At 49.3% G+C, this 25,645-nt stretch overlaps 1 protein-coding gene across 2 annotated transcripts in view; it reads left to right on the top strand.

Annotated features, from left to right (window-relative positions):
* EPHB1 (EPH receptor B1) overlaps positions 1-25,645 on the top strand; it is a 408,429-nt gene that overhangs the window by 273,328 nt on the left and 109,456 nt on the right. For both annotated transcript variants that reach the window (XM_074370913.1, XM_010947708.3), the window contains one exon: positions 21,771-22,106. In XM_074370913.1, the coding sequence (XP_074227014.1) occupies positions 21,771-22,106 (336 nt within the window). The remainder of the gene's footprint in view (positions 1-21,770; positions 22,107-25,645) is intronic.

Here is a 25,645-nt window from a genome sequence, read left to right as displayed (position 1 = left end):
CTAAGCATGTGCTCTAGCACTCAGCTATACCTTCCCCTCCTCTTCCTTCTAATATGTACAGGACGGTGGACATCTGAAGTGTCTAGGTCCAGTGGGAGTCAGGGAAAGGGGGCACAGTTTTGGAAGCACACAGGAGCCCAGGCCTCAAAGTCTACAACGGCCTCAGGTGTGGCCTGTTGCCACCGTCTTTACATAAGGTTGTATCAATAGGCATTCACTGACAATATTGAAAATTTTATAAAGAATCGTACAATATAAAATGCACTTTTTTCCAAAGCGGAAATATCTATAGTGTGCTAAAATTTAACATTTTTTAATGATTCCTGTTAATCTCATGAAACAGCACATATATATTCATTGTATTTTTTATAGTGTTAAATGTGTTAATTTATTCTAAGATAATCTAAACGTTTAGAATGCATGATAACTTTTGAAGCCCTGTGTGGGCATTTCTTCATTTTTTTCTTAATCTCCTGGGAGAGCCTGGGATCTCCTGGACCTCTGAGAGGCCGTGGCAACCCTGTGTGTCCAGCCTTATTCTTGATTTAACAGGAACTGGGGTGCATCCCAAGGCTGCTTCAAAGGGCCTGGGGTGGGCTCCAAGTGAACTCAGAGAACGGGGGCATAGGGAGCTCTGTGTCTAAGTCTGTGATGATGTTCCTGCTGCTGGTCTGGGGACACTCAGCTTTTTCCTTTTCCTTCATCCTCCTCATACCTCTGCCAGGCTTGGGATCCTCGATCTGCTGCATCAGTGCCTGGCTGACTGCCCCCTTGTCCGTGGCCCTGTATGCTCATGTTGAGGAAGAGGCCTTGTCCCCCGACAGACTTGGGAGGGAAGGAGGGGAGGGAAGACTGAGAAGGCTGATGTGAGGCTTTAGGATGCATACTGCCATGTGTCAGGGCTGCCCTCAGAGAAAGAGGGACAGCTAAGCAATGGATGGAATGAGGTGGGAGCTTGGAGGATTGCTAGAGGCAGGTCATATAGGTGGGCCTGGCCCTCCCTGCTAACCTAACCCTCTGAAAGAAGCCAGGCTACATGGAGTGGACAGTGGGGGCCACCTTTAATGAGGAGGAGTTACCAAAGGGCCACTTACAGCAGAGGGGAGGGGGAGAGGTCAAGGGGATAGTGCAGCTCCACCAGCCCGGAGGGGTTGAGAAGTTTGTGGGCTGAGGAGCCGACTCTCAACTTGAAGTTTACTGAGCTTCAGATGAGGAAGCTGCCACCTTCCTTCTCCCTCCCTGGGGCCCCCCGGGGAGTTCTGGCATCCCCAGACTGCTCCAACCTTGAGTGGGTCCTGGGAATGCTTACTGAATTATCAGTCTTCGTGAAGCACTGGAAAGGTGGGCTTGGCACGGCCCATACGAATATTTGAATCTTGACTCTGTCTGGTACCTTCTCTGTGACCTTGAGCTAATTTCTTAACTTTCTTACACTCTGTCCTTTTCTTCTCACAACCTCATAATAATGTGTGCCTTTCTGGGTTGTTATGAGGATTAAGCAAAACAGTATGATGGAGTCTTTGGCAGAGCGCCTGGTTCATAGTAAACTCTCAATCAATGTTAGAACTTGCTGTGGTTACATCCCTGGAAAGTGTGAAGATTGCAGCGGATATGGAGGCTTCCAGCACGATAGGAGATCTAAAAATAAAAGTGACATCCTCAGGGGGCGGAGTACAGGTTTCACGCCGGCCCTGAGAGTCACAGCAGAATCCACCGTGTGGCTCAGATCATAGTCACCAGTCACCTCGGCCTGGAGATCCCAAAGAAAACAAGTGAGAAGGTGGTGGCCACCATGAGCAGACATGCTGTGGGAGAAAGAAGGAGGTGCCGGTGGAGCATCTGAGACCTCCGGATGTTGCCACGCCCTCTCCTCTGGGACCGAAGCTGGACAGGAGTGGCGAGATGGACTTTCAGTCCTCAGGGAGCAAGGGCTCAGTGACTCCTCAGGGTCAGACAAGCATGTTTCACAGGAGGATCTGATGGCTCTGGAGGTGTGCTGGGCGGGACCAGGTAGAGAGAGGCAGGAGCCAGGAACGCGCGGGAGGAAGTGCCTGGCAACGTGAAACCAAGCACCGAAATGGATGTCTTTCAGTTTTAAATAATTTCTATTTATGGGGAGACGAAATGGGAAGGAGGAATTTATGAAGCAAGTGAAAATAGATAATTATGCCTTATAAAATTGCTGTCTGCCAAAAACCATGCGGAAGGATTGGTGTAAAAATAATTATCTTGTTACATTTCTGACCACAGAAACCTTTTTTTTCTATCACTCACGTGGGACAAACTTTGATGGATCACAGAGACAAGCTAGTGCTTGTCCTGGTTCTTTATTTCTTCTCTAGATGCAATGGGTTTCCCTCCGATCATGGAAGTGGAATGAAGAAGGGGCTTTAGAGCTCACTCACTGTCTTATCCCTGGACCTGCCTGCTGTCCCCTCCCACCAGAGGCACAATGTCGGCTAGCCCTCTGGGATTGCCCAGTGACTATCCCTGACCTCCCTCCTGACTCCCACAGAGAGGCCAGGAACCTGAGGGACAAGGCAGGGGCTTTGGGTGTAGAGCCTGAAGGCATGTGACCTGGGGCAGGTGACAGCCTCTGTGAACAGGGGCTTCTCGTGGGCAGATCTGGGCATGATGGAACCCAAATTAGGAGGTTGTGAGAATTAAATGACAGGATGTCAGCGAAGCCCCAAGATAAACACTCAGGTCTGTCTGCCTCCAAGGGCACAACCTCACACACAGTGAGAGCTAGAATTTGGCAGCCTTCAGGAGGACGCTGTCACTGGTTGTGGCGGTGACGGTGGTTTGCTGTCACTCTCATTCTTGAATCTGCCTCCTACAGAGAAGGATAAGAATCCATTCTTCCCTCTCCCATCTCTGCGTAATCCTATGTCTCTTTTTTAAGCTCATGTTTCATCCTTTAAGGGGCTGGCAGCTGTCCCTCTCTTTCATCCCAATCATTCCGGTGCAGCAGGGTGGTCCTTATGATGCCAGGAACTTGCTTCTTGGATGGCCCGCCCAGAAGTGTGACATTGCTCAGAGCCCGGTCTTTCTAGGCAGGCTGGGTGGAAGGGAGAGCAGAGTACCAGGGCCAGAGGGTGGAATGAACCTTGGGATAAGAAAGGAGGAAGTCCTCTGCAGCCAGGTCTGATGGCCTTCGTGATGTTGTGAAAAGTCTGTAAGGACATCAGATAATACTCTCCTTCTACTATCTCGGGTCCTGCTGGCTCATGCTTGACAAGCTGGCCAGTGATGGCTTGTTTCCTTTATAGCAGTGGCTTTCACATGCAGTCCTTGGACAAGCAGCCTCAGTGCCCCCAGGGAACCTGTTAGAAACACAGATTCTCAGCCCCTCCCTAGACCTCCTGAATGAGAGGCTCTGGGGATGGAGAGTGGGGCAGGAGAAGAGGCAGAGACCTGAGTTTTAACAAGACCTCCAAGTGATTCCGAAGCTCGCCAAAGTTTGAGAACATTGCTTTAGAATTGGGTCGTGTTTCTCTGTCCTCTGCTTTGTGATTCCTGGGGAGAAAGGACATTGAGTGAATACCTACAGACTGAAACCACAGGCCCTACTCCTCCCCATCCATGTCCCATGTACCAGGTGGGGAGAGTGAGACAGAGACAGAGAGACAGAGAGGGACTGAATACCTGCCTGAGGAAGAGGAGCGGTTGGGTGTGATATGAGGGCGAATATGTGAGTGTGTGCCTGTGTTTGCCTGTTTCCAGCATCTCACTAGCTCTCAGAACCACCCTCACGTGCTCTCGCTCTGTTTTCATCACATTCTCACTCTTGGGTGGTTGGAGCCGTGTGGGGACCTCCAAAGTCCAACATCAGCTGGGGCTGGGCGCAGTGATAGGGGAGAGAGTGGAAACCAGCGAGCACAACCTGGCCAGGTGGACTCAGGGAGGGCTGAGGGGGAAACAAAGGCAGAAGCAAAGTGACTGGTGGGGACCATTCACCTGAGCTCAGACGGGCAATCAGGTGGGCAGAGGGATGGGTCATTGGCCTCACTCCTCAGGTGGTCCTCCACCCCACCCAGCAGGAAATAGGTCCAGAGGAAGCCTCTGGGGACCACCACAGCAGGGAGGGGCCCCTCAGGCCAGTATGGCACGAAGGTCCCCCAGGGCGGCAAACATTCCACAGAGAACAGGAATCCTGTATTACTATTTGGGGACTGCTGACTCACTGGCCTACGTGCCTACACATTGGGGATGATTTTAAAGACTTTTCAAAAGTTAACCCTTTCAGAAGCATCAACCTCTTCATCTAGGAGTTGCAACCTATTAAAGATGAACTCAAGGTCAGCTTCACCCACTGCTGAGCAGGGCTTTAGTAAAAGAGCCACCAGGTGCCGCTTTCCATGCGTGAAGTTGCTGCTTGGTTTTACCCTGATATGTAATCCACACTGCACATAAAACATATCATTTGTGCTTTTGAGGGGGAGATAATCTGTGTTTTCCTTGACCTGAAATTCCATCAAAGGTCACAGATGAACAAGAGTCATAGGGTAAGCTGACTCTCGGAGTGCCTGGGTTTGGATCACATAAACACCTGGATGCAGAGTTGAAGGAGTGTGACGGCGAGCTGAAAGCTATTTATAACTGTCACTGCTGTTTCAAGAAGGGTCAGTGTGGCCTGTGTACACAGGCGTTCACACTTCTATAATCTACAATTTCTTTTCACAGTTGTTGGACCCACATGGGTGGAACCCTTAGGAGGCATTGTCTAGCTCTAAGTTTTAAGCTGATAGCCGGGCATGGGCGCTGACGTGTCTGTTTCAGCTTTTCATCTTAAGAGCGTTTCACCTTACGGGCATTTGGAGTCACAGATTATTAACACTCAGAGCAGCCTTGTCAGTCCTGCCACCCAAACTCCTCCCTGGGGTCAGCTCAGTCTCTCCAGTAACCCTGAGAGGTAGTCATTCCATTTTTATTTTTCTGAATATCTGTGATGGCAGATAGCTGATCTGTTTTGCAGAGCGGCTCCAGTCTGCTGCTAGACAGCCATCACTCATCACTGTCAGAGGAATTTTCTGGACCTTGGATTGGCCACTGCCTCCCAGCCCTCCTCACCGTTGGTCCACCATTGAGGACCAATGTTCTGCAGGCGGGAGCAGTGGTTCCAATGCTTAAGAACAACTTTCTCATCCTTTGTTAATCACCTGCTGTTGCCTAAACATCTGTTATGTTATCCTGAGCCCCGGTGTCCCGGCTTTCCCGAATCTCTCACAATTATCAGTACAACTCGTAAAATACAGCAGACAGGATGAAACATATGACGCTCACCCCCAAGCAGGGTCCAGTGGAAGCACGGTGGGTTTTCTCCTGTGTCTGGGATACGGTTGATTGTTCACGTTGGTTGCAGCCTCTCACACTGTGGGCTCCGACAAGACTTTTTGACCCCTAAACATTCAGAGTTTTTATTTGTCCTTCAGGAAATGCTGCCCACTTGGATTTCCTGTTTTCTGCCCTTAGACGTGTAACTTCAGTCATTTTGCCTTGTGGATCTAGACATATGCTCATTCAAGTATAGATCATGGTGAAAACTGATTTTAGAGTCTTTCAAATGACAAGTGTTAGCTAATTGTTCGGAGTGTGGGCTCTGGTGTCTGTGTGCTGCGGTCTGGATTCAAGAGCTGCTCTGACACTTGCCAGCTGTGTGATGTGGGGCAAGTGACAAGGCTTCTCTGTGTCTCCATTTTCTCGTTCATAAGGTAGATATAATATTAGCACTTGCTTCACTGTTCTATCAAAGGTATTGAAGGTAGTAAGACTATTTAGAACAGTGTTTGGCATATAGGAAGCTGTCCATGAAAGTAAGCTATTTTATTTTATTACTATTATTGGAGTTGCCCACCCTACTTTTATGCTGTTTTCAAAGCAGTTACAATCTGAGCATTGGAGTTACCATTTAGCTAACGTTTCTTCTTTTGGTCCACAAGTATCTATGTACTTTTTTCAGTTACCATTATTGAAATCCAGGTATGCTCTCTACATCCTTTTTCTCTAAAGGCTCATAAACTTTTAGACAAAGAAGCAGTGTCACTTGGCCTGATGTATACCGAGAGCCCCATGCTGATTTTTGGCACTGTTTCCTTGAGGCTCTCAAAGCACTGATTTAACTATGAAGTTTTAGAAGTAGGAGGAGTTGAGGTAAAATTTATTCATTTAATCTATTCTCTTCTCTATTTTGAAAATCAGAACAAAGCTGTCTACCCCGTGGCTCTAGGATCCTCTGTTGTCATGCATGCACCTTGGTGGCCTTCAGGCAATGGCTCTGATGTCTAATTTGCAGACTCTGGTCCCAGGTGGGGCTGGTCTGGGATGGATGCGGGAACTTGATGGCAGCTGTAGCTCAGGGCTCTTAAATCTTCCCTGCTCCAATTCTCCTCCTCAAAGGAGAAGACAGTCAGGGGCGAACGGCTCTGCCTCCTCTGTCCTCTGCCAGCGTCTTACCTCATCCCCAGGAAAGAAGTTGCATGCCCTGAATATTCTATTCAGATCTGCTCAGGTGTAGGGCTTTCTCTGTGCAGCTGTTGACAGGGTGATCTGATTTTTTTACCCCTTCTGTGCTCATATATGTAGGTGCCCAACAGGGGCAAGTCATCAGAGCTCTGCTGTTGGCATCAGGTAGACCAGCGTTGACTCTTGGCCCCACGCCTCCATTGCCTGGGTTACTTAACCTCTCTGAACCTCTGTTTCTTTTCTATAGAATGAGGATATTGTTTATTATTGTGCCAGTTGTGGTGATGTATGTCACTAACTCAGTAACAGACAAATGGTCAGTGCTCAGTAAATTGTTGTCTTTTGTTTTGGTTGTTACGAATAAGGTTTGAGTCATATCTGAATTGCACAGTCCAAAATAAGAATGGAAAAAATGTAGGGAAATGGACATTTTAGAGCAATTGCTTCTAGAGAGCCACCCTAGGTTGGCTGGGTCCAGACACCGACACTCCCTTCTCCATCCCATCATGATGTGATCACAAATCTGTGTATCACCTGTGCAGACCATCTTGGTTCCCAGCTCCTCACAGGTGGACCCCAGCTGTGACTAGGGTCCTGGTCCCCCTCTTCCCCCCTCTTCCACCCATGTAACCCAGAATCAGATCCTGATCCAATTCTGAACCAGAGGCCAAGCCCAGGTTTCATAGTAGGATCATATCTCGGATGTATCTCACCTCTGGCCAGTGTCCTCTTTGCAGTCACCTTCCAAGGTCACCCCTGCCAGTCAGTCCTGGAAACTACATGGACCCACTGTATGCCACTGCTACTGATCACTGACCTTGTGCCTGCGTCAGCTTCAGAACCCACCCTCAACTCCATTACACTCGGTGGGGTCCCTGGCTCCAATCCGTTGGTCATTCCCTGAACCCCCAGCTGCCGTATTGGAAACTTGGTACCAGCCAACATTTTCCCAAACAATGACTGTGATCTTCCAGATTTCCTGGTTTGGTAACACGTGTGGATGCAGCAAGGCAGCCAGGATCAGAGACCCACAAACGTCACTGATGGCTTCACTGGGGTGTGACAAAGACCAGGGGCCCCACGTGTCTTTAACTCTCATCAGAGATTTAGAAGGAAGCGACTTTCAACTTCATGTAGGGATAGATTCTATCTAAACAGCATCCTAGAGAGCAAACCCTCCTGAGTAATTAGTGATCTTCTCCAACTGGAAGTGTACAAAGAAGGCTGGTGATGCCTGCCAAGAGGGCTCCTGATTGTGTGGGAAGTTGGGTGAAGTAGAAAGAGATGGATCTCATGGTTAGTTTGGGTGTGTCCGTGAGCTCTGGATTATGTGTGGCATAGGATCAGGACACCAGCATTTTGTAGTGATTTGTTTTGAAACTCTGTGTTGTCCTTCTGAGAAACTTTCCACACAATTGGCTCTAAAGTGCCCCATCGGAGCCAGACACCTGATACGGGGTTGGCTATGGGCTGGAAGGCTGGACGCCTCTGTGAGTAAATGGTCACGGTGGACTTCGCAGAGAAAGAGCAGTCTGCAGTCCCAAGTCAATAGTGCAAGGGCTGGGATTCTTTCCAGCTTGTGCCAGAGACCACCTCCGCCCTGCTCAGTCAAGGTACTCTTGACTCTGAAGCCACATTAAGAAGGGTGGCTTTTCTCACGGGTTGGCAGGTAGAGGGCTAGAAGCCACTTGGACACAAAGGTTGCTCTGTCCTCACTCCCCATTGTGTGGAGAGAAGGCTGGGGCAATGGTAGTAATGGGGTGCTGCCCCGCCCCCAGCTCAGCCCCCTATGGCTATGGGCTTAGACTTGTAGGAGATGCTCAAGGTGGCCTTTTGAACAGCTCCTCTGGGATACTTCTAGGCTCTGCTCACCTTGGAAAGGGTAATACAGGATGCTCAGCAGCGCAGAGTGGAGTGAAGCCAGCATGGCAGCTGTGTACTGAGATGCGGCTCGGTGCAGGCTGGCTCCGCTGGACCAGATGTGCACAGAAGGTGGGTGGTTGGGGAAAAGGGGCAGGTGGGCGATGGGAAGCCACGGTCACCACAAAACCCTGCCAGTGCTCAGTGAGCGGAGCTCGAGAACCATTTGGTTCCCCCAAAAAGGATGCTGTCTGCTGGCCAGCAGGGGGGAACTTGTATGTGGGGCGAGAATTCACTCTCCCAGTACGTGAAGGGCAGGCCTTGTGCTGGTGCCTGTGAAAGGGCTGCAGGCAGCTCTGATGAGGTTAGCCATGCCCATGCCTGCACCCCCGGCACGGGGAAGGCTGTGCACAACCACAGCCTAGGGCAGAGCCCAAGTCTGTGTGCCTGATCCTGGCCCCCACCGACTACGACCAGCTGTAAGTGTGTTAACAGTCAGCCTAGCATAATAGCTGGCACTGATTACGGTCCTACTGCAGTTAGGCTGTGCTAAGAGCCCTGACGTGGATTTTCTCAATCTCACACAATGTAAGATAGCTGCTACTATTATTCCCAATTTGTAGATGAAAAAACTGAGGCCCGGAAGGGCCAAGTGACCTGCCCTAGCTCACACGTTAGTGAGCGGCAGGGTCCAATTTCCACTCTGGCCTGACTGGGTTCAGGGCTCCTTACCCTCGGGGCTGGGCTGCGTCCCTCGGGAAGGAGGGCCGCTGCCTCCGAGCTGGCCTGATGCCAACCTGACGATCCCGCCCAAGGAAGACCGTGAAGGATCGCATTTCATTGGTCAAGGCTCATCGTGTGATCTGTGTGCAAGTGGCTGGGAAATGTGTCTTCAATGAGACTAGGGAAGAGAGGAGAATTGTGGGTGGGGAGGTGGGAAGTGTAGGGGTGTGGTGTGTGGAGGCAGTGACCTCTGCTGTGTTAGCCAGACCCTGAGGTTCAGCCCACTGTTCAGGTCAACAGTATTTCACTAATATAAACAATATTGCCATGAAAATGCTCAGACATACCTTGGGGGCACATAAGCTTGTATTTGTGGAGGAAATTCTCCTAGAAACAGAATCGTTGGATTGCTGGGTACAGGCACTCAGAAAGCCAATCGATACTGCCAAAGTGCCTCCTCTGAGGACTCGACCGGGCTACACCCCTACCAGTGGTGCACACTTTGCTTCTCCGCGTGCTGGCTCAACTGGATGTTATCCAGACTTCTAGCTTTCACCGTTTTGACTGATCGATCTCCAGTAATTTTGACTGGTACTTCCCTCATTATAAATTAGTGTGTATTTTTCATTTATTTATGGACCAATTTATTTTGTCTTCTGGGAACTGTTTATAACCTTTGCCCTTTTTCTATTTTTAAAAATTGGTTTCTAGATGCCATAATTATTTGTGACACCTTGCCCCCCTGCCCTCCACTTATTTTTAACTCTTATGGACACATGTAGGTTTTTGGGGGTCCGTTATCAAGGTTAATTTTTTAGCTCAAACCTGATCATCTTTTTCTTTCTGGTTTTGAGGGAGTATATATTGACTTTTGCCTGGGTTTTATATATGTCCTTCCCACTCTAAGGTATAAAAACCCTCTCTTCTATCATTTTGTTTTAATTCTTTACATAGAATTTATTTTTAGCTCTTTCCTCCATCTGAAATTCATTTTTACATAGGATATGATATTGATATTCTTATTTCTCTTATTAAAAATAAGACCCTCTCAACCCTACCTGTGTTGTCCGCATGTTAGTGAGCTGCCTCTTTTATTACAGACTAAATACCTGCACATACTGATTTGTTTTCTTTCTCATTGATTGTTTTGGTTTTTCTGGCATGAGCTCTGAGCTGTTCTAAAGATAGTAGCTTCATAATATGTTTCAGTAACTGGTAAACCAAGTCTGTATGTATTATTCATTGTCCAAATATCTTGCCCATTCTTAAACATTTTTATCTTCAAGATGAACTTGTAATCAGCTTGGCACAGCTCACTGAATAATCCTATTCGGTTGGGACTGGGATAGCGTTGAGTGTATGGATAACTTTGGAGAAGACCATCACCTTTATGATGTATACCTCTTCCTTTAGGAGCATGTGCTCAAGTCTTCGTTTGTGCCCTTCAGTGATGGACAGAGGCAGCACAAGTTTCTTTTAGAATAGAAGTCGGTGCTTGGGGGGTTCTTCTGTGCATTCCCAGGGAAAATCAAATGAATAATCCATGACTCTGGAACCCATAGTGTCTTCCCAGCTATTCTTTTGATGCCATCCTGTTATACAGACTCTAAAAAAAGATGGAGAATTATGACAACTGGAAAAATTCTGTCCCACAGCGAGGGGGCTTTTGGTCTTTTCTGACGAATTGTGGAGATGCAGGCCTCTTTCATGGGTACCACCTTCTTTCTGGGGATGGTGGAGAGAGAAGACTGCTCATTGTGCAGTGGCCTTGACACCTCTTCCCAGCTACCACTGCTGCTTCCTCACTCCCACATGCAGTTGTCTGGTCCAGTCTGGTCCAGATGATTATCTTCTTTTAAAAGCTACCCTGAAGATCCATGCCCATCCCTCGTCAGTACCTTGTATCTGAGAGTTCACAGTTGGCCATGCTCTGTGTGCTGAGAGTACTTCGGGGAAGCTGAGAGGCTTTACCTGCAAGGCTCCCATCATGTGTGTGCCCCTCATCCTTGACCAGTCAGTGACTGCCAACCCCATATCAAGACACATAGCATCAGTTTCCTTGTTCTAAATTTCTCTGCAGCTCTCAGTCTCCACACTTGCCTCAGCACCAGGGGAAATCACCAAGCTCTGGACTGTCAGGACATGCTAAATCAGATGAGTGGTTTGGGGTTGTTCAGGGTCTGGATGTGCATCAGTTAGGAATGACGTTCCAGACCTAGTTGCTCTGTGGGAGGCTCTGCCCAAGTAAGGTCTATCCCTTTGTGCCAAAGACTGAAGTGTGTCCCAATGTCCTCTGACTTCAGGAAGATTCTAATTGGCTGAGACTGTTGCCTCTGGTAACAGAAAGCATCTTGGAACCTGCCTTGCCAGGATGTGGCCTAGTGTGTGATTCTTCAGCAGGAAGGCCTATGGGACCTCTATCTCTGGGGACCACCTGAGCCAGAGATGCCATGCCAGGGCCTGGGAACGTAAAGTCTGCCCCCGACTGGGGTGGGAGCCCTGTATACAGGCCTGAGAGGTCCCATAGAGAAGATGTCTTCCTGCTTCAGAGGGCCTTTGGGTCGACGGTTCTGGACGCAGTGTCTTTTGCTCGCTGTACAGGTGTGCAAGTGGTCACTCTCTCTGCTCCAAGGTGGAGTGGATGGCCAGGGATTCCTGGGAGACTCTACCGGACAGTCTTCTGTGCATGTAGAGTGCACTAAGATACACTGATGCTTCAACATACATTCTGCCATTTGATCCCCTCGCCGGTGGGAAGAGGGCAGTGGCCCTCCATGTCCCCGCAGCACAGTGCCTGGCGCTTTGCAGGCCTGGGGGCATGGGGGTGCGTTTACAGCGGCCTTGTCACTCAGTGGTCTGTGTAGCTGCTGGGCTGGTGCCCAGCTCCCCTGCAGACTTTGAGCTCCTCAAGGTAGACAACAGAGAGCTTTTCATACTGTATGTAATCTTTCATACAGGGCATATAGCACACAGTGGGGCCGCAGTCACACAGGGAGACAGATCAGTCAAGAATCCATGACAGGTTAAGCTCAGAGAGCGTGAGTGACCTGCCAAAGCTCACCAAGCTGGCACTTAGCCCGATTTTCTCTTAGTGAATGAATCCAGGACACCTCTCAACACTCCAGAAAGCCCTGAGGCCTCACTTCAGGGCCAGGAAAGAGGTCTTGAAGGCTACATCTTTAAGGTGACATGACCTGTAGCTCTCTTTGACTTGAAGTGTCCCTAGGAATCTGAGGTGGGAGTCATGTCAAAGCTTCCCTCTCTCTGGCCTTGCCGTGGGCCACAGATAGAAGGCTCCACCTTCTGCCCCTCCCCTACACGGGCAGTGGCACAAGGTGCCTGTTAACACATTCCTACTGAGATACACTGCTCTGGGGTACAGGGGCCTCAGCTGTCCTCCAAGGGCTTCTGCAGCCCCGTGGAAACCTAGACACCCAGGCTTCAGCTTAGGCTAGGTAGAGGGGCTGCCTCTTTTCCCAGAAGGTGAAATCCACTCCCTGTCTCCCAGACAATTAGCTCCACTGAAGCAGGAGAAACAAGAAATACTTTCTACAAACATTGGTGTTTGGTGAAACGTGTAGCACTCGTTCTTTGATGCTCCCGAAATCCCTCTCAGCAGGGTCCCTCCTTGTTTTGACTAGTCATTTCTTCTTATTACTAACTGTTATGATTAGGAGAATTGCCTGAGTACAGGCCCAGTATTTCTAAGACCCTAATGAGCCACAGACGCAGACGTGCTCAGCACGGCCTGGAACCACGGTCGCTCTGTTCCTACAGGAAAGCTACTGAAACGACTCAGGAATAAGAGCTTCCCATCTCCACGAGAGACCCGCCTCCTACCCCCAGCACCCAGCTGCATTTGCAACACACCTGCACCTTGCACCTTTAGGCGCCTCCATCCTGGGTGAAAGTGTTTTTAAGGATGCACTTTGGAACCATCAAGGCCTGTACTCAAGCCTTGATTCTGGCACTCACCTGCCACATGGTTTAGGCAAGTTATTTAATGTCCCTGAGCTACAGTTTCCTTATTGTAAAATAGGGATTATAGTTCCTACCTCATACAATATTGGAAACATGAGATTTCAGCCAGTAATGTGCCAAAATGCCTAAGATAGTACTTTGCATATAAGGTTTGTTATTAAAATGAAATTCAGAATTCCATACAGAATTCTGTTGAAATGTAGACCACAGCCATCTCTCTGATCTTGCAGATGATCCTTGTAGACATCTACTCCAGGCAAAGTACCGAAAGTAATCACTCCCTCTGTGGCGTGAAGCAAACAAGTTCCACCAAATCAGAGCCTTGTCCTTCGATGTCAATGCAGATGGTACAGATGTCCATCTGCAGGAAGGTTAGGTCCCTGGGGTTCATTTTAAACTGGTTCAGAAGGTGACATAAAGGTGACTATGGGAATGTTAGAGTCCCAGAGCAGTGAGGAAAAGTAAATCAGCCTGATTTCCTCAGGTGTCAACATCCTCTCCTCCATGCTCCAGAGGGGCAGCCTGCATTTTGAGGGGAGTAAACAGGATGCCTGGGCATGCAGTGGGACAGACATGACACAGTTTTCCAGTCCTACACCTCAGGCCCCCAGCACAACCCCCTCTTAGGAAGAGACACCTCAGAACTTCAGACACTACCATATTCACATGGAGTAAAACAGTGTTCCGGTTGTGTGGTGCTCATCACTCACCAATGATAGACCTGTTTATCCCAAAGACCTCAAGCCTCTCTAAACTCCCCTATTGAGCGGAGGGTGCCTCAGTGGTCTGTCCATTCGATGCCACTGCTTTCCACCAGGTCCCTGATAACTCACTCTTGGTTTCCTGACATGACCTCAGTCACTTCTCCCTGCTCCCAGTAAGACTGTACAACTTGTGCTGTCACCAACCCCTGTTACTGTGGCATTACTGGTGCCTGACATAATCTTTAGGAGCTGTCCACTGCCATCCAGGGAACCCCACCCAGACAAAGGGGTGGGAGCTCCCAGGCTTGTGCCCCTCTCCAAGGTGCTGAATCAGCATGGACCACTGGGTCAAACCCTTTCCTCTAGCACGGTGGTTATTCTCCAGTCTCTCCCAGGAAATTTATACCTAGTGAAGGAATGATGGAAGAGGAATTAGTGTCTCAGGAGGGAAAGAGAAATTTTGTAGAGAGAGAGAACTGAACTTAGGCTGAGTGTCAAAGCTACACATGGCCACCAGAGAGAATAAAGAGAGATCTTTGTTTGTTTTGACGCTGTTTTCAAATAGCCAGTTACCAAAGAAGGAACCACAACTGAACGTGAAGCTGACTTTGTGTTTATTTGGTAAACCTACTTCCTTTCTAACAGTTGCAAACTTTCCCTCTTTTGGCTGCCATTACCCTCCAGCCCTTCCTGTTTTCAGCTTTGTGTGCTGTGTTGAGAGCAAAGGCGTAACAATCAGCCTGACTTGGTTTCTTGCATATTTTGCCTCCATAGAAAACCTCTTCAGACCTCCATAGCCCCCAGTCCCATGTCTGCCTCTTCTCCTTGATTCCTGCCTCTCCATAAAACCTCAAAGACTGTTTCCCTTCTCTTAGAAGCCTTCTGGTCACTCAGACATGGTTCCTTTAAGTAGCTGTGTCACAGTGAGCAACGGATAAAGAGGTGTCCTGATAATAATACCACTTTTGATAACCAGTCCTGGACCACTCCTCCCATGTCTTTCAGCCCCTCACAGCACTCTTCTCTTGCCATCCCTATCCCAGGGGTCATTTTCTAATCTCCCATCTCTTCTTAACCCTGAGCCCACTAAAATATGCAATCAGTTTTTCAAACTACATTATTGACTCCTCTCGCCATGAGAACATTACCTCTGCATTCTTCTGACTCACAGTATTCACGAGTCTTGAGGAACACATGTCCTTCCTGATTCATGCCCAGACTTTATCACAGTCCTCTTTCTTAAAGGAAGATTGAGTAGAGAACTCAGTTTGCTGTAGGAGTAAAGGAGGGGCTTCCCTGCCCACAAGAGAAGGGAGAACAAGCAAGACCAGATACCGTTGTCAAAGCCAGATCACCTCTTGGGAGGCCAAGAAGCATCTATATAGGTGCACACCAAGGTTTTTAGCCCAAGAGGTAAAAAGTACTGGACCTATTCTGGAGATGCAGCCCCATGCCCAAGACCAAGGCTCTACCTAGGGTGTGCTTGCAAGGGTTAGGTGGCCTAGAGGGTATAGACGGGAGCAGATAACTTTCAAGGTGCTTCTCCCCAAGTACAGCTCCAGTCTTGTGGGCAGGATACCCAGACACCATCTCTGAAGAGTTTGCTCTGCATTGGTCTTACCTTTTCTGAGACATTTGTAACTCTTTGTGTTTCTGTCACTTGCTTTGATCCTTAGCTGTATGTGTCCACAATTCCCAGTACTCCATAGGTAAGGGGCCTGGCTTCAGTAGTAAACATCTGGTTCCCCCAACTCTACAGGTGGTAACCTCTATATCTTTATGACTCTCACCATGCTCAGCACAGTTCTGAGCATGGGGGTTCTCTGCTCAAGGAATGAGTGGCTGAATTAGATCAGTCATAATTCGATGAGCAGGTTAGGGTTTCAGATCATCCAATAATGATAATACTAACACTAATAGCAGCTGACATTTACTGAGTTTCCGTGTACCAGCCACGATCTAAACTCTTTGGGCTTATTATCTCATTAAATCCTCAAAACTACCACTTTTCCAGATGGGAAAATTGAGGCATAAAAGTTCTTCTTATTAAGATTTGCCAACAAGAGAATTTTTTTTTTAACTTGGTTGCTTTGAACACTTAGGAAGTTCATTGGTTGATGTCAGTGACCCCTCAGAGTCTTTGACAACATGTATATGTTGAAGCATGTGTTCACTCTCCTGAAGAAAAGTTTGTTGCTTTCTTCAGATTCTCTAAGGGGTCAGGACCCCATCTCTGGCCTGATGCAGCCTAATCCCAGCCTGCATGATGGTCTCCTAGGAGATCATTGCCTCACCATGGTTGTCACTCTCAACATGCTCCCCGTGGGGAGGGGTCCAAGGACACAGATCCTGGCTGCTGAAATGCAGTTAGCAGGACATGCCTGCTCTGTCCCTTGGACCAGCCAGAAATTCACATCTAAATCCTGAATCCAGGATGTTGGTCTTATTAAGATTCCTGATAAAAGAATTGGCTTTCAGGGCTCAACTGTCTTTAGCAGATTTTCCCTTTGATTACTCAAGAGTGTCTACAAATACACTCATCTACTCTCTCCCACCCACTCTGTCTCTCTACTCTTTAAAAAAAAATCATCTGGCCCAAAGCACATTAAGAAACAGGAGATTCTGTCTCAATATGGCAACACTTGGGCTAGCCCTTGGCTCTAAAATGATCCCTTCTGCTTAACTCTTTGAAGTCCCAGTGCCATCCATGTATGCAGGCTGAACCAACCTCTCCGGCACATCCTGGAAAACACTGGAGACCCATCCCCATAACACAGAATCCATCATGTTCCTCCCACCCAAACAGAGAATCACAGCTCAGCAGTTTTCCCATCCTTTAAAAGATCTCAGTTTTCCAAGCCCTTTTAACAGGAAGCTTTCATCAGTAGTAACCGTGGCAACAGATCAGAGAAGCTTCAAAAAGCCTGTCTGTATGTAATTAAGAAAAACGAGGACGCGGATGCAGGAGCAGGGAGCTTTGACAAGGAGACCTGGCTCAGAGCCCTGTCAGTGCACTTCCCAGGGGCTTCTGAGACCGAAGAAAGCAGATTTTTTTTCCCCTCTGGTATCCCTCTCTAGACCCCCATTAAATTTTTTGTTTGCTTGTCTCAATTGGCCTCCTTCCTGAGGATGTTGCTGGGGACCCTGGTGCTGGACAAAAATCTTCTCTGTTGGGTGTGGGTCCCCAACCCAGGGAGCGCAGCCTAGATGTGTAGGAAGTGGCCCGAGCATTTCCTCCAGGGAGATTTATTTGGAGGCCAACACGGCTCTGGTCAGACTCTGCTCAGGCACAGGAGAGTCTGAGCTGCCTGCTTGCAGGAATGCACCCTTGTCATTAGGACAATGGCGCACAGACTTCAGACTATCATTGTCTTAGCTGCCAGACCTGGGCTTGGTCACCTGGTCTGGAAGTGGCCTCTTGGAAAAAGGGGCAGGAGCTGAGCATTGCAGGGAGGCAGTCTGAGCCTGGGGGCTGCTTTATTTCCTGACACTTGTTTTTATCTGAAACTGTCTCCTTTATCTCTATGATTCCTTCCTTCCTGTCAGTTTTCTCTTGTCATCTAAGTTCCATGGGAGCAAGAGCTCATCTGTTTTGCTCTTTTCCATCCCCGAGTGCCCAGAACAGTGCAGGCAATGTTTGTTAAAGGACTGAGCAAGTGAGTGAGTGAATAATGAATGTGCTGTGAGCTCAGGCACTGTGCTGGCCTCTGAGACAACAGGACACGTGTTCAAGTTCTCCTCGCTGACAAAGTCCGCTCTCCAGGGAAGGCCCTTAACGTCTGCTCCTGCTCCTTGGAAGGAAAGGGTTCAGATTTATGCAGCCCTGGACTTAAAACCATGGCCCCCATAGAACCCCGTTCATGCCCCACGGATGCATTTGCTCTGAGTGCAGCCCTGTGTGAGAGGTGGTGGCTTCATATGAAGGCTGCTTCTGAGACAGGAGGGACGGGCACAACCATGGAAGAAATGACACAGTGGTTGAGGACAGGAGACACTGGTTAGAACCAAGATGGTGGAAGACTCGACTTCCAGTAGACCTTGAGCCTCATGGCACAGCCACAGGTGCCGTGACAGTTCCCAGGCTGACCATAAAGGTCCAAAACTGGGTGAAGCCCAATTCCTGGAAATCCCCGCCCCTTCCCCAACGTAGTTGGAATAATCCTCCCACTCGTTAGCATATGAAATTACTGAGCCCATAAAAACGAACAGCTCCACACCTCGTGGTCACTCTCTCTTGCCTTCTAAGACGGCCCGCACTCTATCTATGGAGTGTGGATGTGCTTTTACTTTAAACTAAACACCCCCCCACCTCTCGGTCTCTCTCCCTCTTGCCTTTCTGAGATGGCCCACATTCTGCCTTTGGAGTGTGTGTCTCCTAAGCCGTTTTCCCTCCTGAGACAGACCCCACTCTGTCTGTGAGTGTGTTTCTCTCTAAATAAACTTGCTTTCACTTTACCATGCCTTGCTCTTGAATTCTTTCCTGAGCGAGGCAAGAACCTGTTCTCTGGCAACGTTTCTAAATAAACATGACAAATCCTTCCTGGAAACCCACTGCTTTTCTTCTTAAGTGGGAAGCAAATGAATAGACGTGGAGAAAATGTTGACCAGGATGGGTCTCCCCAGTGGCCATGGACACCGACGCATCAGGGACAGGGCAGGCCTCTCCCAACTAGCTCCTCACCTGCCACCTTTATCTCAGCGAAGCCTCTCCTGCTCAGTCACAAGCAGGGTCCTCACTGCTCCTGCTGCATCCTCCCTCAGCCCCACCGCAGGGCATCCTGTCTCGTGCTGGAGAGGGGTGCTCACACGTGCCCTAAAGCCGTGCACACTGAGCAGAGGTTGAAAACCGGTGGAATGCCGAAGTGCCAGGCATGGGAATCACAGAGACCACCCAGCCACCAGCCCCTGCTCACCAGGAGGCCACAGCGTGGTCAGGACGCAGAGGAAGAGTGCATCACAGTGCAATGGTGGAGTCTGAGTTAGGCGTCTCGAAATGGGCTTATGGAAACACAGGGGGTGAGTGCGTGACTGTGGGATCAGGGGAGCCTCCTAGTGGAGTGGGTGCTAGATCTTGAAGGGTGAACAGGAACTTGGCAAATAGGTAGAAGGAAAAGAATTCCAGGCAGAGGAGAGCACGCAGGGCAGAGCCTCAGGGACTTGAAGAAAGATTAGCGTGCACGGGAAGTCGCAGGAGTCTCCCTATCGGTCCCAACATGAGGGGCGAGGGCCAAGTGGCTGGAGAGGGGATCAGGAGCAGCAAGACCACACAGGGGCTTGAAGAACACGGAAACGAGGGGAAACTTTTGAATAATAGGTCTGAGCAGAAAATGCTACGGTCTCATGTCCATTTTGGAAATCACTCCCTGGCAGAAGGGAGTGGATGGGAGAGATGCCAAGTGATGTCAGAGAACTGGTTAGGAACCTTTGCAATTGGGCAGGAAGAGTGATGAGGCTCATCACTGGCAGGCGATGGGGAAAGGAAGGGAAAGACCGAGGAAAGGAGATGGAGCTGACAGACTGTGTGTCGGGCTCTCCCGTTCCGCCTGGCAACAACGCAGGGTACGGGAAGGTAAGGACTGAATTGTGTTCCCTGGATTTGTTAAGTAGAAGTCCCCCCTCCCCCCAAAAAAGGCAGACATGGCAGAGGAGTGAGAGTAACCAAGCTGCAGTTGGCTGAGCTGGGAGCGAGGACAGCCCATAAGTGTGACTCCACTTTGGGAAAGCTTGGCTAGAAAGTGAAGAGAGGACATGCCATATAGAGAAACGCCAGGGAACCATGTGTTGATTTTAAAATGGCAACGACTTAATGCAGGTTTAAGGAGACAAGGTGGAGTCAGGCGAGAGGCTGAGGTTGAAGTGCAAGGGAGAGAGGAGGTAACTGAAGGTAAGTGAGGTCTCCACAAAGAGTGGGAGGGATGGGTGGTCCCTCTCCCTGTCGATGCTTGCTTCTGCCCCTCTGCCCAAGGCTGCTTTCTGAGTGGCAGCCTCAGACTGCCTGGAGGATGCAGTAAGATAACTTGGTTAAAGGATTTACCCCGTGCCTGGAGTGCAGCAAGTGCTCGGTGAATGTGATGGCTGTGAGTATGAGAAACAGTGGCCTGTGGCTGGGGCTAGGCTGTCTGCCGTGACGATGAGACAGGCATCGATGGCAGTGACCCCGGGGAGCCTGTGATCGGAGCCTGATCAGTCTGAGCAAACAGACATGACTAAGACAGGCACCAGCCAATATGGACGTTAATGAGCAGTGTGGCGTGAGAGGAGGCTGGCCAGGCCCAGCAAAAGCCCACCTCGGGTGGTCCTGACTGCCCTCCCAGTACTCATTGTGTGCTGATTCAAAAGAGCTGGCTGTTTTTCCCTGAGCAGAGGGGTGGGGAATTCTTGAACGCTATTTGCAAGACATCAGTGAAAATGCTTCAGGAATCCTGCCCTGTGACAAGCGTGCCTGAATGTTGTGCTTTAGCTCCGGCCTAATAGGCTTTGTAGAGTACGGTACTGATTTTCTTTCACGTTTTAATAGAATCCGATTTAATATTTGCTTTCTGCTCTAGCTGCTAGCTGTTGACTGATTCAACACAGAATCCTTCCCTAGTGCCCCTCGACCTTGTTGCCATTCCCTCATTTTGTGTGTTGGCATTTGATTCCTGTCTCTGGCAGGAACCGATTTCCATGTGTCTTCGTTCAGCTGGCGACAGTCACGTACATGATAACGGAACGCATTACTGTCCAGAGCCGCTGCTCCAGCAGACCCTACCGTTCGGGAGCGGGGGGCTTCCAGGCAGGATTTGTTTCCGTCAGGTAGACACTGAGGATCAGCAGAGCTCATCCGGGGAACTCAAGCCTATGCTCTGTCCTGTTTTGGGGCAGGAGACTCTCCAGCTTAATCTCAAAACACTCAGGACTGCGGCCATTAATTCAGCAACATTTTGCCCCCTGAGTAGGTACCAGCTTTCTGGAGTTTTGTAACAAGGCATCTCAGCCTTTGCCAGAGTGTGAACAGAAGCTCTGGACAGAACTGTCTAGAGGGAGGAGGCTGCCGTCCTGGAGTCCCAGGGATCCTGGCTGGTTTGTAACGGACAGTCTGTTCAAGTGTCCTGCTATCTGTGAATAGATCTGACCACCGACCTTTGGACTAGCATATAGCGTAAGGCCAGCCTTTCCCTCAGTAGAAAAAGATCGTTTCACCGGCAGGCGGCACAGGGCTGTAGTTGAGAACGTGAGCTTTGGAGTCAGGCAAATGTGGTGTCCATGCTGACTTCAGTGCTCAGAGACCATGGGCTCTTTAGCCAATCCCCATTTTCAACGTTAGTTTCCCTTCCTATAACCTGAGTTCACTGTTGTATCTTCCCAGTAGGGTTCTTGAGGGGGATGAAATGCACGCGAAGTGGCCAGCAGAGGGTCTGGGACACACCCTTATACTCTTTTTGAGTCATGGTGTCAAACATGGTCTCTGCGTGAACCTCCCTGGCGTCTTGTCTTCATGCACCAAAGCTTGCGTGATGTGAATACTCATCTCTCCAGGTGTTCTGGCAGCCTGTCCTACAGAGAAACACTCCCACTTCCATGCACGCCCCGTGCGGATTCCAGGTTGGGAGATTTTTATGCAGGAGGCCAGCATATATTGGGGCTTATGAGGGGGTCACTCCTATGCCTGAAGCCTTGAGTTCTACACCCATGAAGAAAAGAAGGAATCTAATAGGTGTGCCCTGTTACTGATGCTAAAGCGGGCTGGAGGATGCAGCTTGGTCCTGAGAACAAAAGGGCTTGTAGCCAGGTCCTCCATCCTCCTCTCGCTTGGCACATAGGATTCAAAGAAGGAAAACCCTAGTGGGGACGACTGAAAGGGGAGTTGGGGACAGGTTGCCGTCTTCATCCATCATTTTTTCTCCGAATGGATTGGAGCGTGGAGATTTAGGGTTGAGGGAGGAGACGGAGATGCATGTATGTGATGAGGTTGGAAACACCCCAAAAGTGGATGAAGGGATGCTGGGCAAGGCACTTCTGTCCCGCCTCACCAGGCCTTTCTTTGTCTCCCTACAGGTGTCCCATCAGGTCCCCGCAATGTCATCTCCATCGTCAATGAGACGTCCATCATTCTGGAGTGGCACCCGCCTCGGGAGACAGGTGGGCGGGATGATGTGACCTACAACATCATCTGTAAAAAGTGCCGGGCAGACCGCCGGAGCTGCTCTCGCTGCGACGACAATGTGGAGTTTGTGCCCAGGCAGCTGGGCTTGACCGAGTGCCGCGTCTCCATCAGCAGCCTGTGGGCCCACACGCCCTACACCTTCGACATCCAGGCCGTCAATGGCGTCTCCAGCAAGAGTCCCTTCCCCCCGCAGCACGTCTCCGTCAACATCACCACAAACCAAGCTGGTAAGTCTGTAGGCATCTGCATCCCTTCTGTCTGTCTGCCTGGCCGGTTCTTAGCAATCTCTGTGCTGGAACAAAGCTGCAGCCACGCCCATGGCATCAGTCTGCCCTCAGGCCTCCCCGCAGGAGTGAAGGTATCAGGCGATGGGCTTTTGTGAGCCTGGAGGAAGCAGGTGTAGTGTTCTACCTCTAAAAGTGAACCTGGATTCTGAGGGATTTTCTTGTGTCCAGTACAAAAGCCAAGATGTGTATCCCAACCAGGGTAGGACCCAGTGCTCCGCCCCTGGCTGGGGCTCAGCAAATGTCCTTGGAAGGATGGATGGACACACAGACGGATGGGTGGTAGGTGGACAGACAGGTGGACAGATGGATGCATGATCTTGAGAACACAGGAGCCGCTAATTAGAAAGCCCCATGAAAGAGACTTCCCAGAAATCCTGTGATACTCAGTATTGCCTTCATAGATTATTTTTCAGTTAAACCCACGTAATTCGAGAGTGTGTTCTCCTCTACAGCCTCCTCAGATGAACGCTGTGCTGTTACAGACACTTCAGGTAGTTGGCAATAGATCACGCCTGACCGCTGGTACATCCCCGTGGCACACGCAGCTCAGAACACATTTTCTTCTCTTCTCTTTGTTTCCCTCTCCTTTACACTTCTGACCTTTTCTCCTTATTGCTTTTCACACCTCTTGCAAACATCCATTTCTTTTTATACCCATTTAATCAGTCCATTCATGCACTCCCTCACTTATTTATTTACTTACTCATTTATTTATTTACTAACTCATTTTCTTCTTTTTTGGGGGGTAATTAGGATTTATTTATTCATTTATTCATTTATTTACTTAATTACTTATTTTTAATGGAGGTACTGGGGATTGAACCCAGGACCTCGTGCATGCTAAGCATGTGTTCTACCACTGAGCCGTACCCTTCCCCCTTACTCATTATGAAGAGACAGTTATTCAGCATCTCTTGTGTGCGCAGCTGTGGATTAGACACTGCGAGGGATACAGTGATGCTTAGACACCATTGTTCCTCCCATGAAACTCATTAACTGAAATATTTCCAGGACCTCGACACAAAGTGCAAAGCTGCAAGGTGGTGGATTCTAAGCACCGTGTGCTGGACAGATGCAGCAAATGACAAAGGAATGAGAGAGAAATGAGCAATCTCTCCCCTGGGGTGAGGGTGCTGGGCTGCAGAGGGGAAGCGAGCATCACGTCTATAGGCAGTGATGAGGGCCGTAGGTGGTGGACCATGATCTTTGGAATTATGGATTTTTCTCAATCCACAAATTCTAAAAGGACAGCTTGTGAGGGGACTAGCAGGAGCCGAGCATTTCTCTTCGCTCTCTCTCCCTCCGTGTAGCTCCCAACTCTTGACCTCTTCTATCCTACCCCATCCTTTCTAACTCCTCACCTCCCCATGCTCAGTCTCATTCTGCCTCTTTCAATACGAGGCATTTTGGACGGCAGATGATTCTGGGGTTTAAGCTTTCAGAACAGAGAAGAAAAAAAGGTGTCGTCGGAGAGCATGGCTGTCCAGATGGCTGCGTGGTTGCTGTGAGCGTGTGTGTGTTCTTGTGTGCGTGTTTGTATGTATGCGTATGGTCACGTGTTTACATGCATACGTGTGTAGTGAGAAAATAAGAGTGGAAGTGTGGAAGCCTCCAGCTGGTGACCACAGCCCCGGCGCCATGGAGACAAAGGTTGTGACCATCTCCCTTTATCCAGCGAGAAGGGAATGGTAATTTCTGCATCATGTCGAGCACGTAACATCGGTAGCCTTTGTTAGCAGTATTTCCCTTGGAGAGTTGAAGGCAGAAAACTGGCTGAAATATTTTAGTGTCCCAGCTTCTGGGAATAATAATCCTGCCAGGCTGTCATGTTTCGCCGGGCTTGGCTGTCTTCTCTCTCTCTCTAAGCATGTGTGAACAAACCTGCCACTTATATTGGTTTGCTTTGATTTCTGCCCCTCCCTCCCCTTCCCCTGCTATTCCCGAACCTGCCCATCTGCTTGTCTTGCCATCTGCACCTTCCCAGGCTGCAGCAGAGCCGAGGGACCCTGCATTACCAATATCCAAAATATTTATCTTTGTCCTCACCCATGTGCCTCTCCAGGAACATTTCTCATGCCCTTTGTTCCCCCTCCAATGGGCCCTTTCTTCTTAACCTTCCCTGGTTTTGTAGTCCCAGCCTCACTGTCACCTTTCAATCTGTGATTTCTCTTTGGGAATTCTGGAATTTGGGTGTCAGAGAGTTTACAGTCAATGAGAGAAGCATGCAGCTGCTTCTTGGTGGCATACGGCTATTATAAAATCAAGGTCAAGTTAACCAGCAGTTCCTGATCTGTGGGCGGTGGGGCTCTGAGGAACACAGTGCTGTCACACTGCTTTGGTGAATCTACACGTGAATGTAAATTACTTTCAGCCAACAGATAATTTGTTTTAAAAGAGAACTTTCAAAATCAACATTTGAGCCTGTCCCTCTGCAAGAACAGTTTAGAAACATGAATGGAAGCCCCAGATTGTATAAGAGATGAAAGAGAGACGAAACAGCAGGCAGCATAAACGCCTAACGGCTCACTCAGCTCCATTAAGGGAGGAGGTGGATGAACACGAGGACCACCAAGACGTCATGACATGTCTAACCATGTTCCAGGGCACCCTGAGCTCTTCCGCTCTGGGTGAGATCCAGGTCCTCCCCACCCTGACCTTAGGATACAGTGTGACCCCTGTCAGTGCCTGTCCCACTGTTTGGGTTATGAGTAGGTAGATGACAAGGAAAGAATTGGACCAAGAGCAGTCCAGAATCAATCATTAAGTCAGCTGATAAGTGTCTATCCTGTGCCTAGAAGTGCCCCAACTGGGCAGGGGACTATGGAGTGGGTCCTGATTGAGGAGTAGTGACTAATAGTTATTATAGCCAACACCTCATGTTAGTGTCTTTTGTGTTGACAGAGAACTTTGGAACACATGGACTCATTTGATTTCATAATTACCCTATGATTTAGGCATTATTGTTCTCATTTTTCCAGTAAGGAAGCAGGGGCTTAAAGGGGCTTGAGGCTTAAAGGATTAGAGGAGGGTCAGCAGGACAACCCTTCTCTGTTTCTGCCTTCTGTTTCCTGCTCTAAAATGGGGACAGTCCCTCTGTGCTCCCCATGGCATAGCCTCCAAGCTCAGAAGGGTTATTCAGAGCCAGCCAGTGCCATCCTGCTGAGAGGAGGGGACCTCAGTGGGCAGTCTGGTGACCCTTCCACAATTTTCTCTGTGACACTGAACCATGAAAAGCTTTCCCCTGCCTCTGGGTGGCTGGGAGATGGGTGTGTGTTTGTTGAGGGGTGTAAGTTATTCCCAAGGTGAACTGGATCCTGACAATGGATGTAAGGGTCACATGAGAGAAGGGTTTGGACAAGTTGATTGCCAAGGGATTTGGACTTGATCTGACATCAGACTCTGTCTTGAGAGGCTGTTTGGGGCTGGCCCTTCCTCTGTTTGGGAGCTGCGGACCACATCTGTTGTGTTGGTGCTGTCCA

The sequence above is a fragment of the Camelus bactrianus genome, chromosome 1 (assembly GCF_048773025.1).
Source record: "Camelus bactrianus isolate YW-2024 breed Bactrian camel chromosome 1, ASM4877302v1, whole genome shotgun sequence".
NCBI classification, from domain to species: domain Eukaryota; kingdom Metazoa; phylum Chordata; class Mammalia; order Artiodactyla; family Camelidae; genus Camelus; species Camelus bactrianus.
This window is presented reverse-complemented; position numbering and strand designations above follow the sequence as displayed.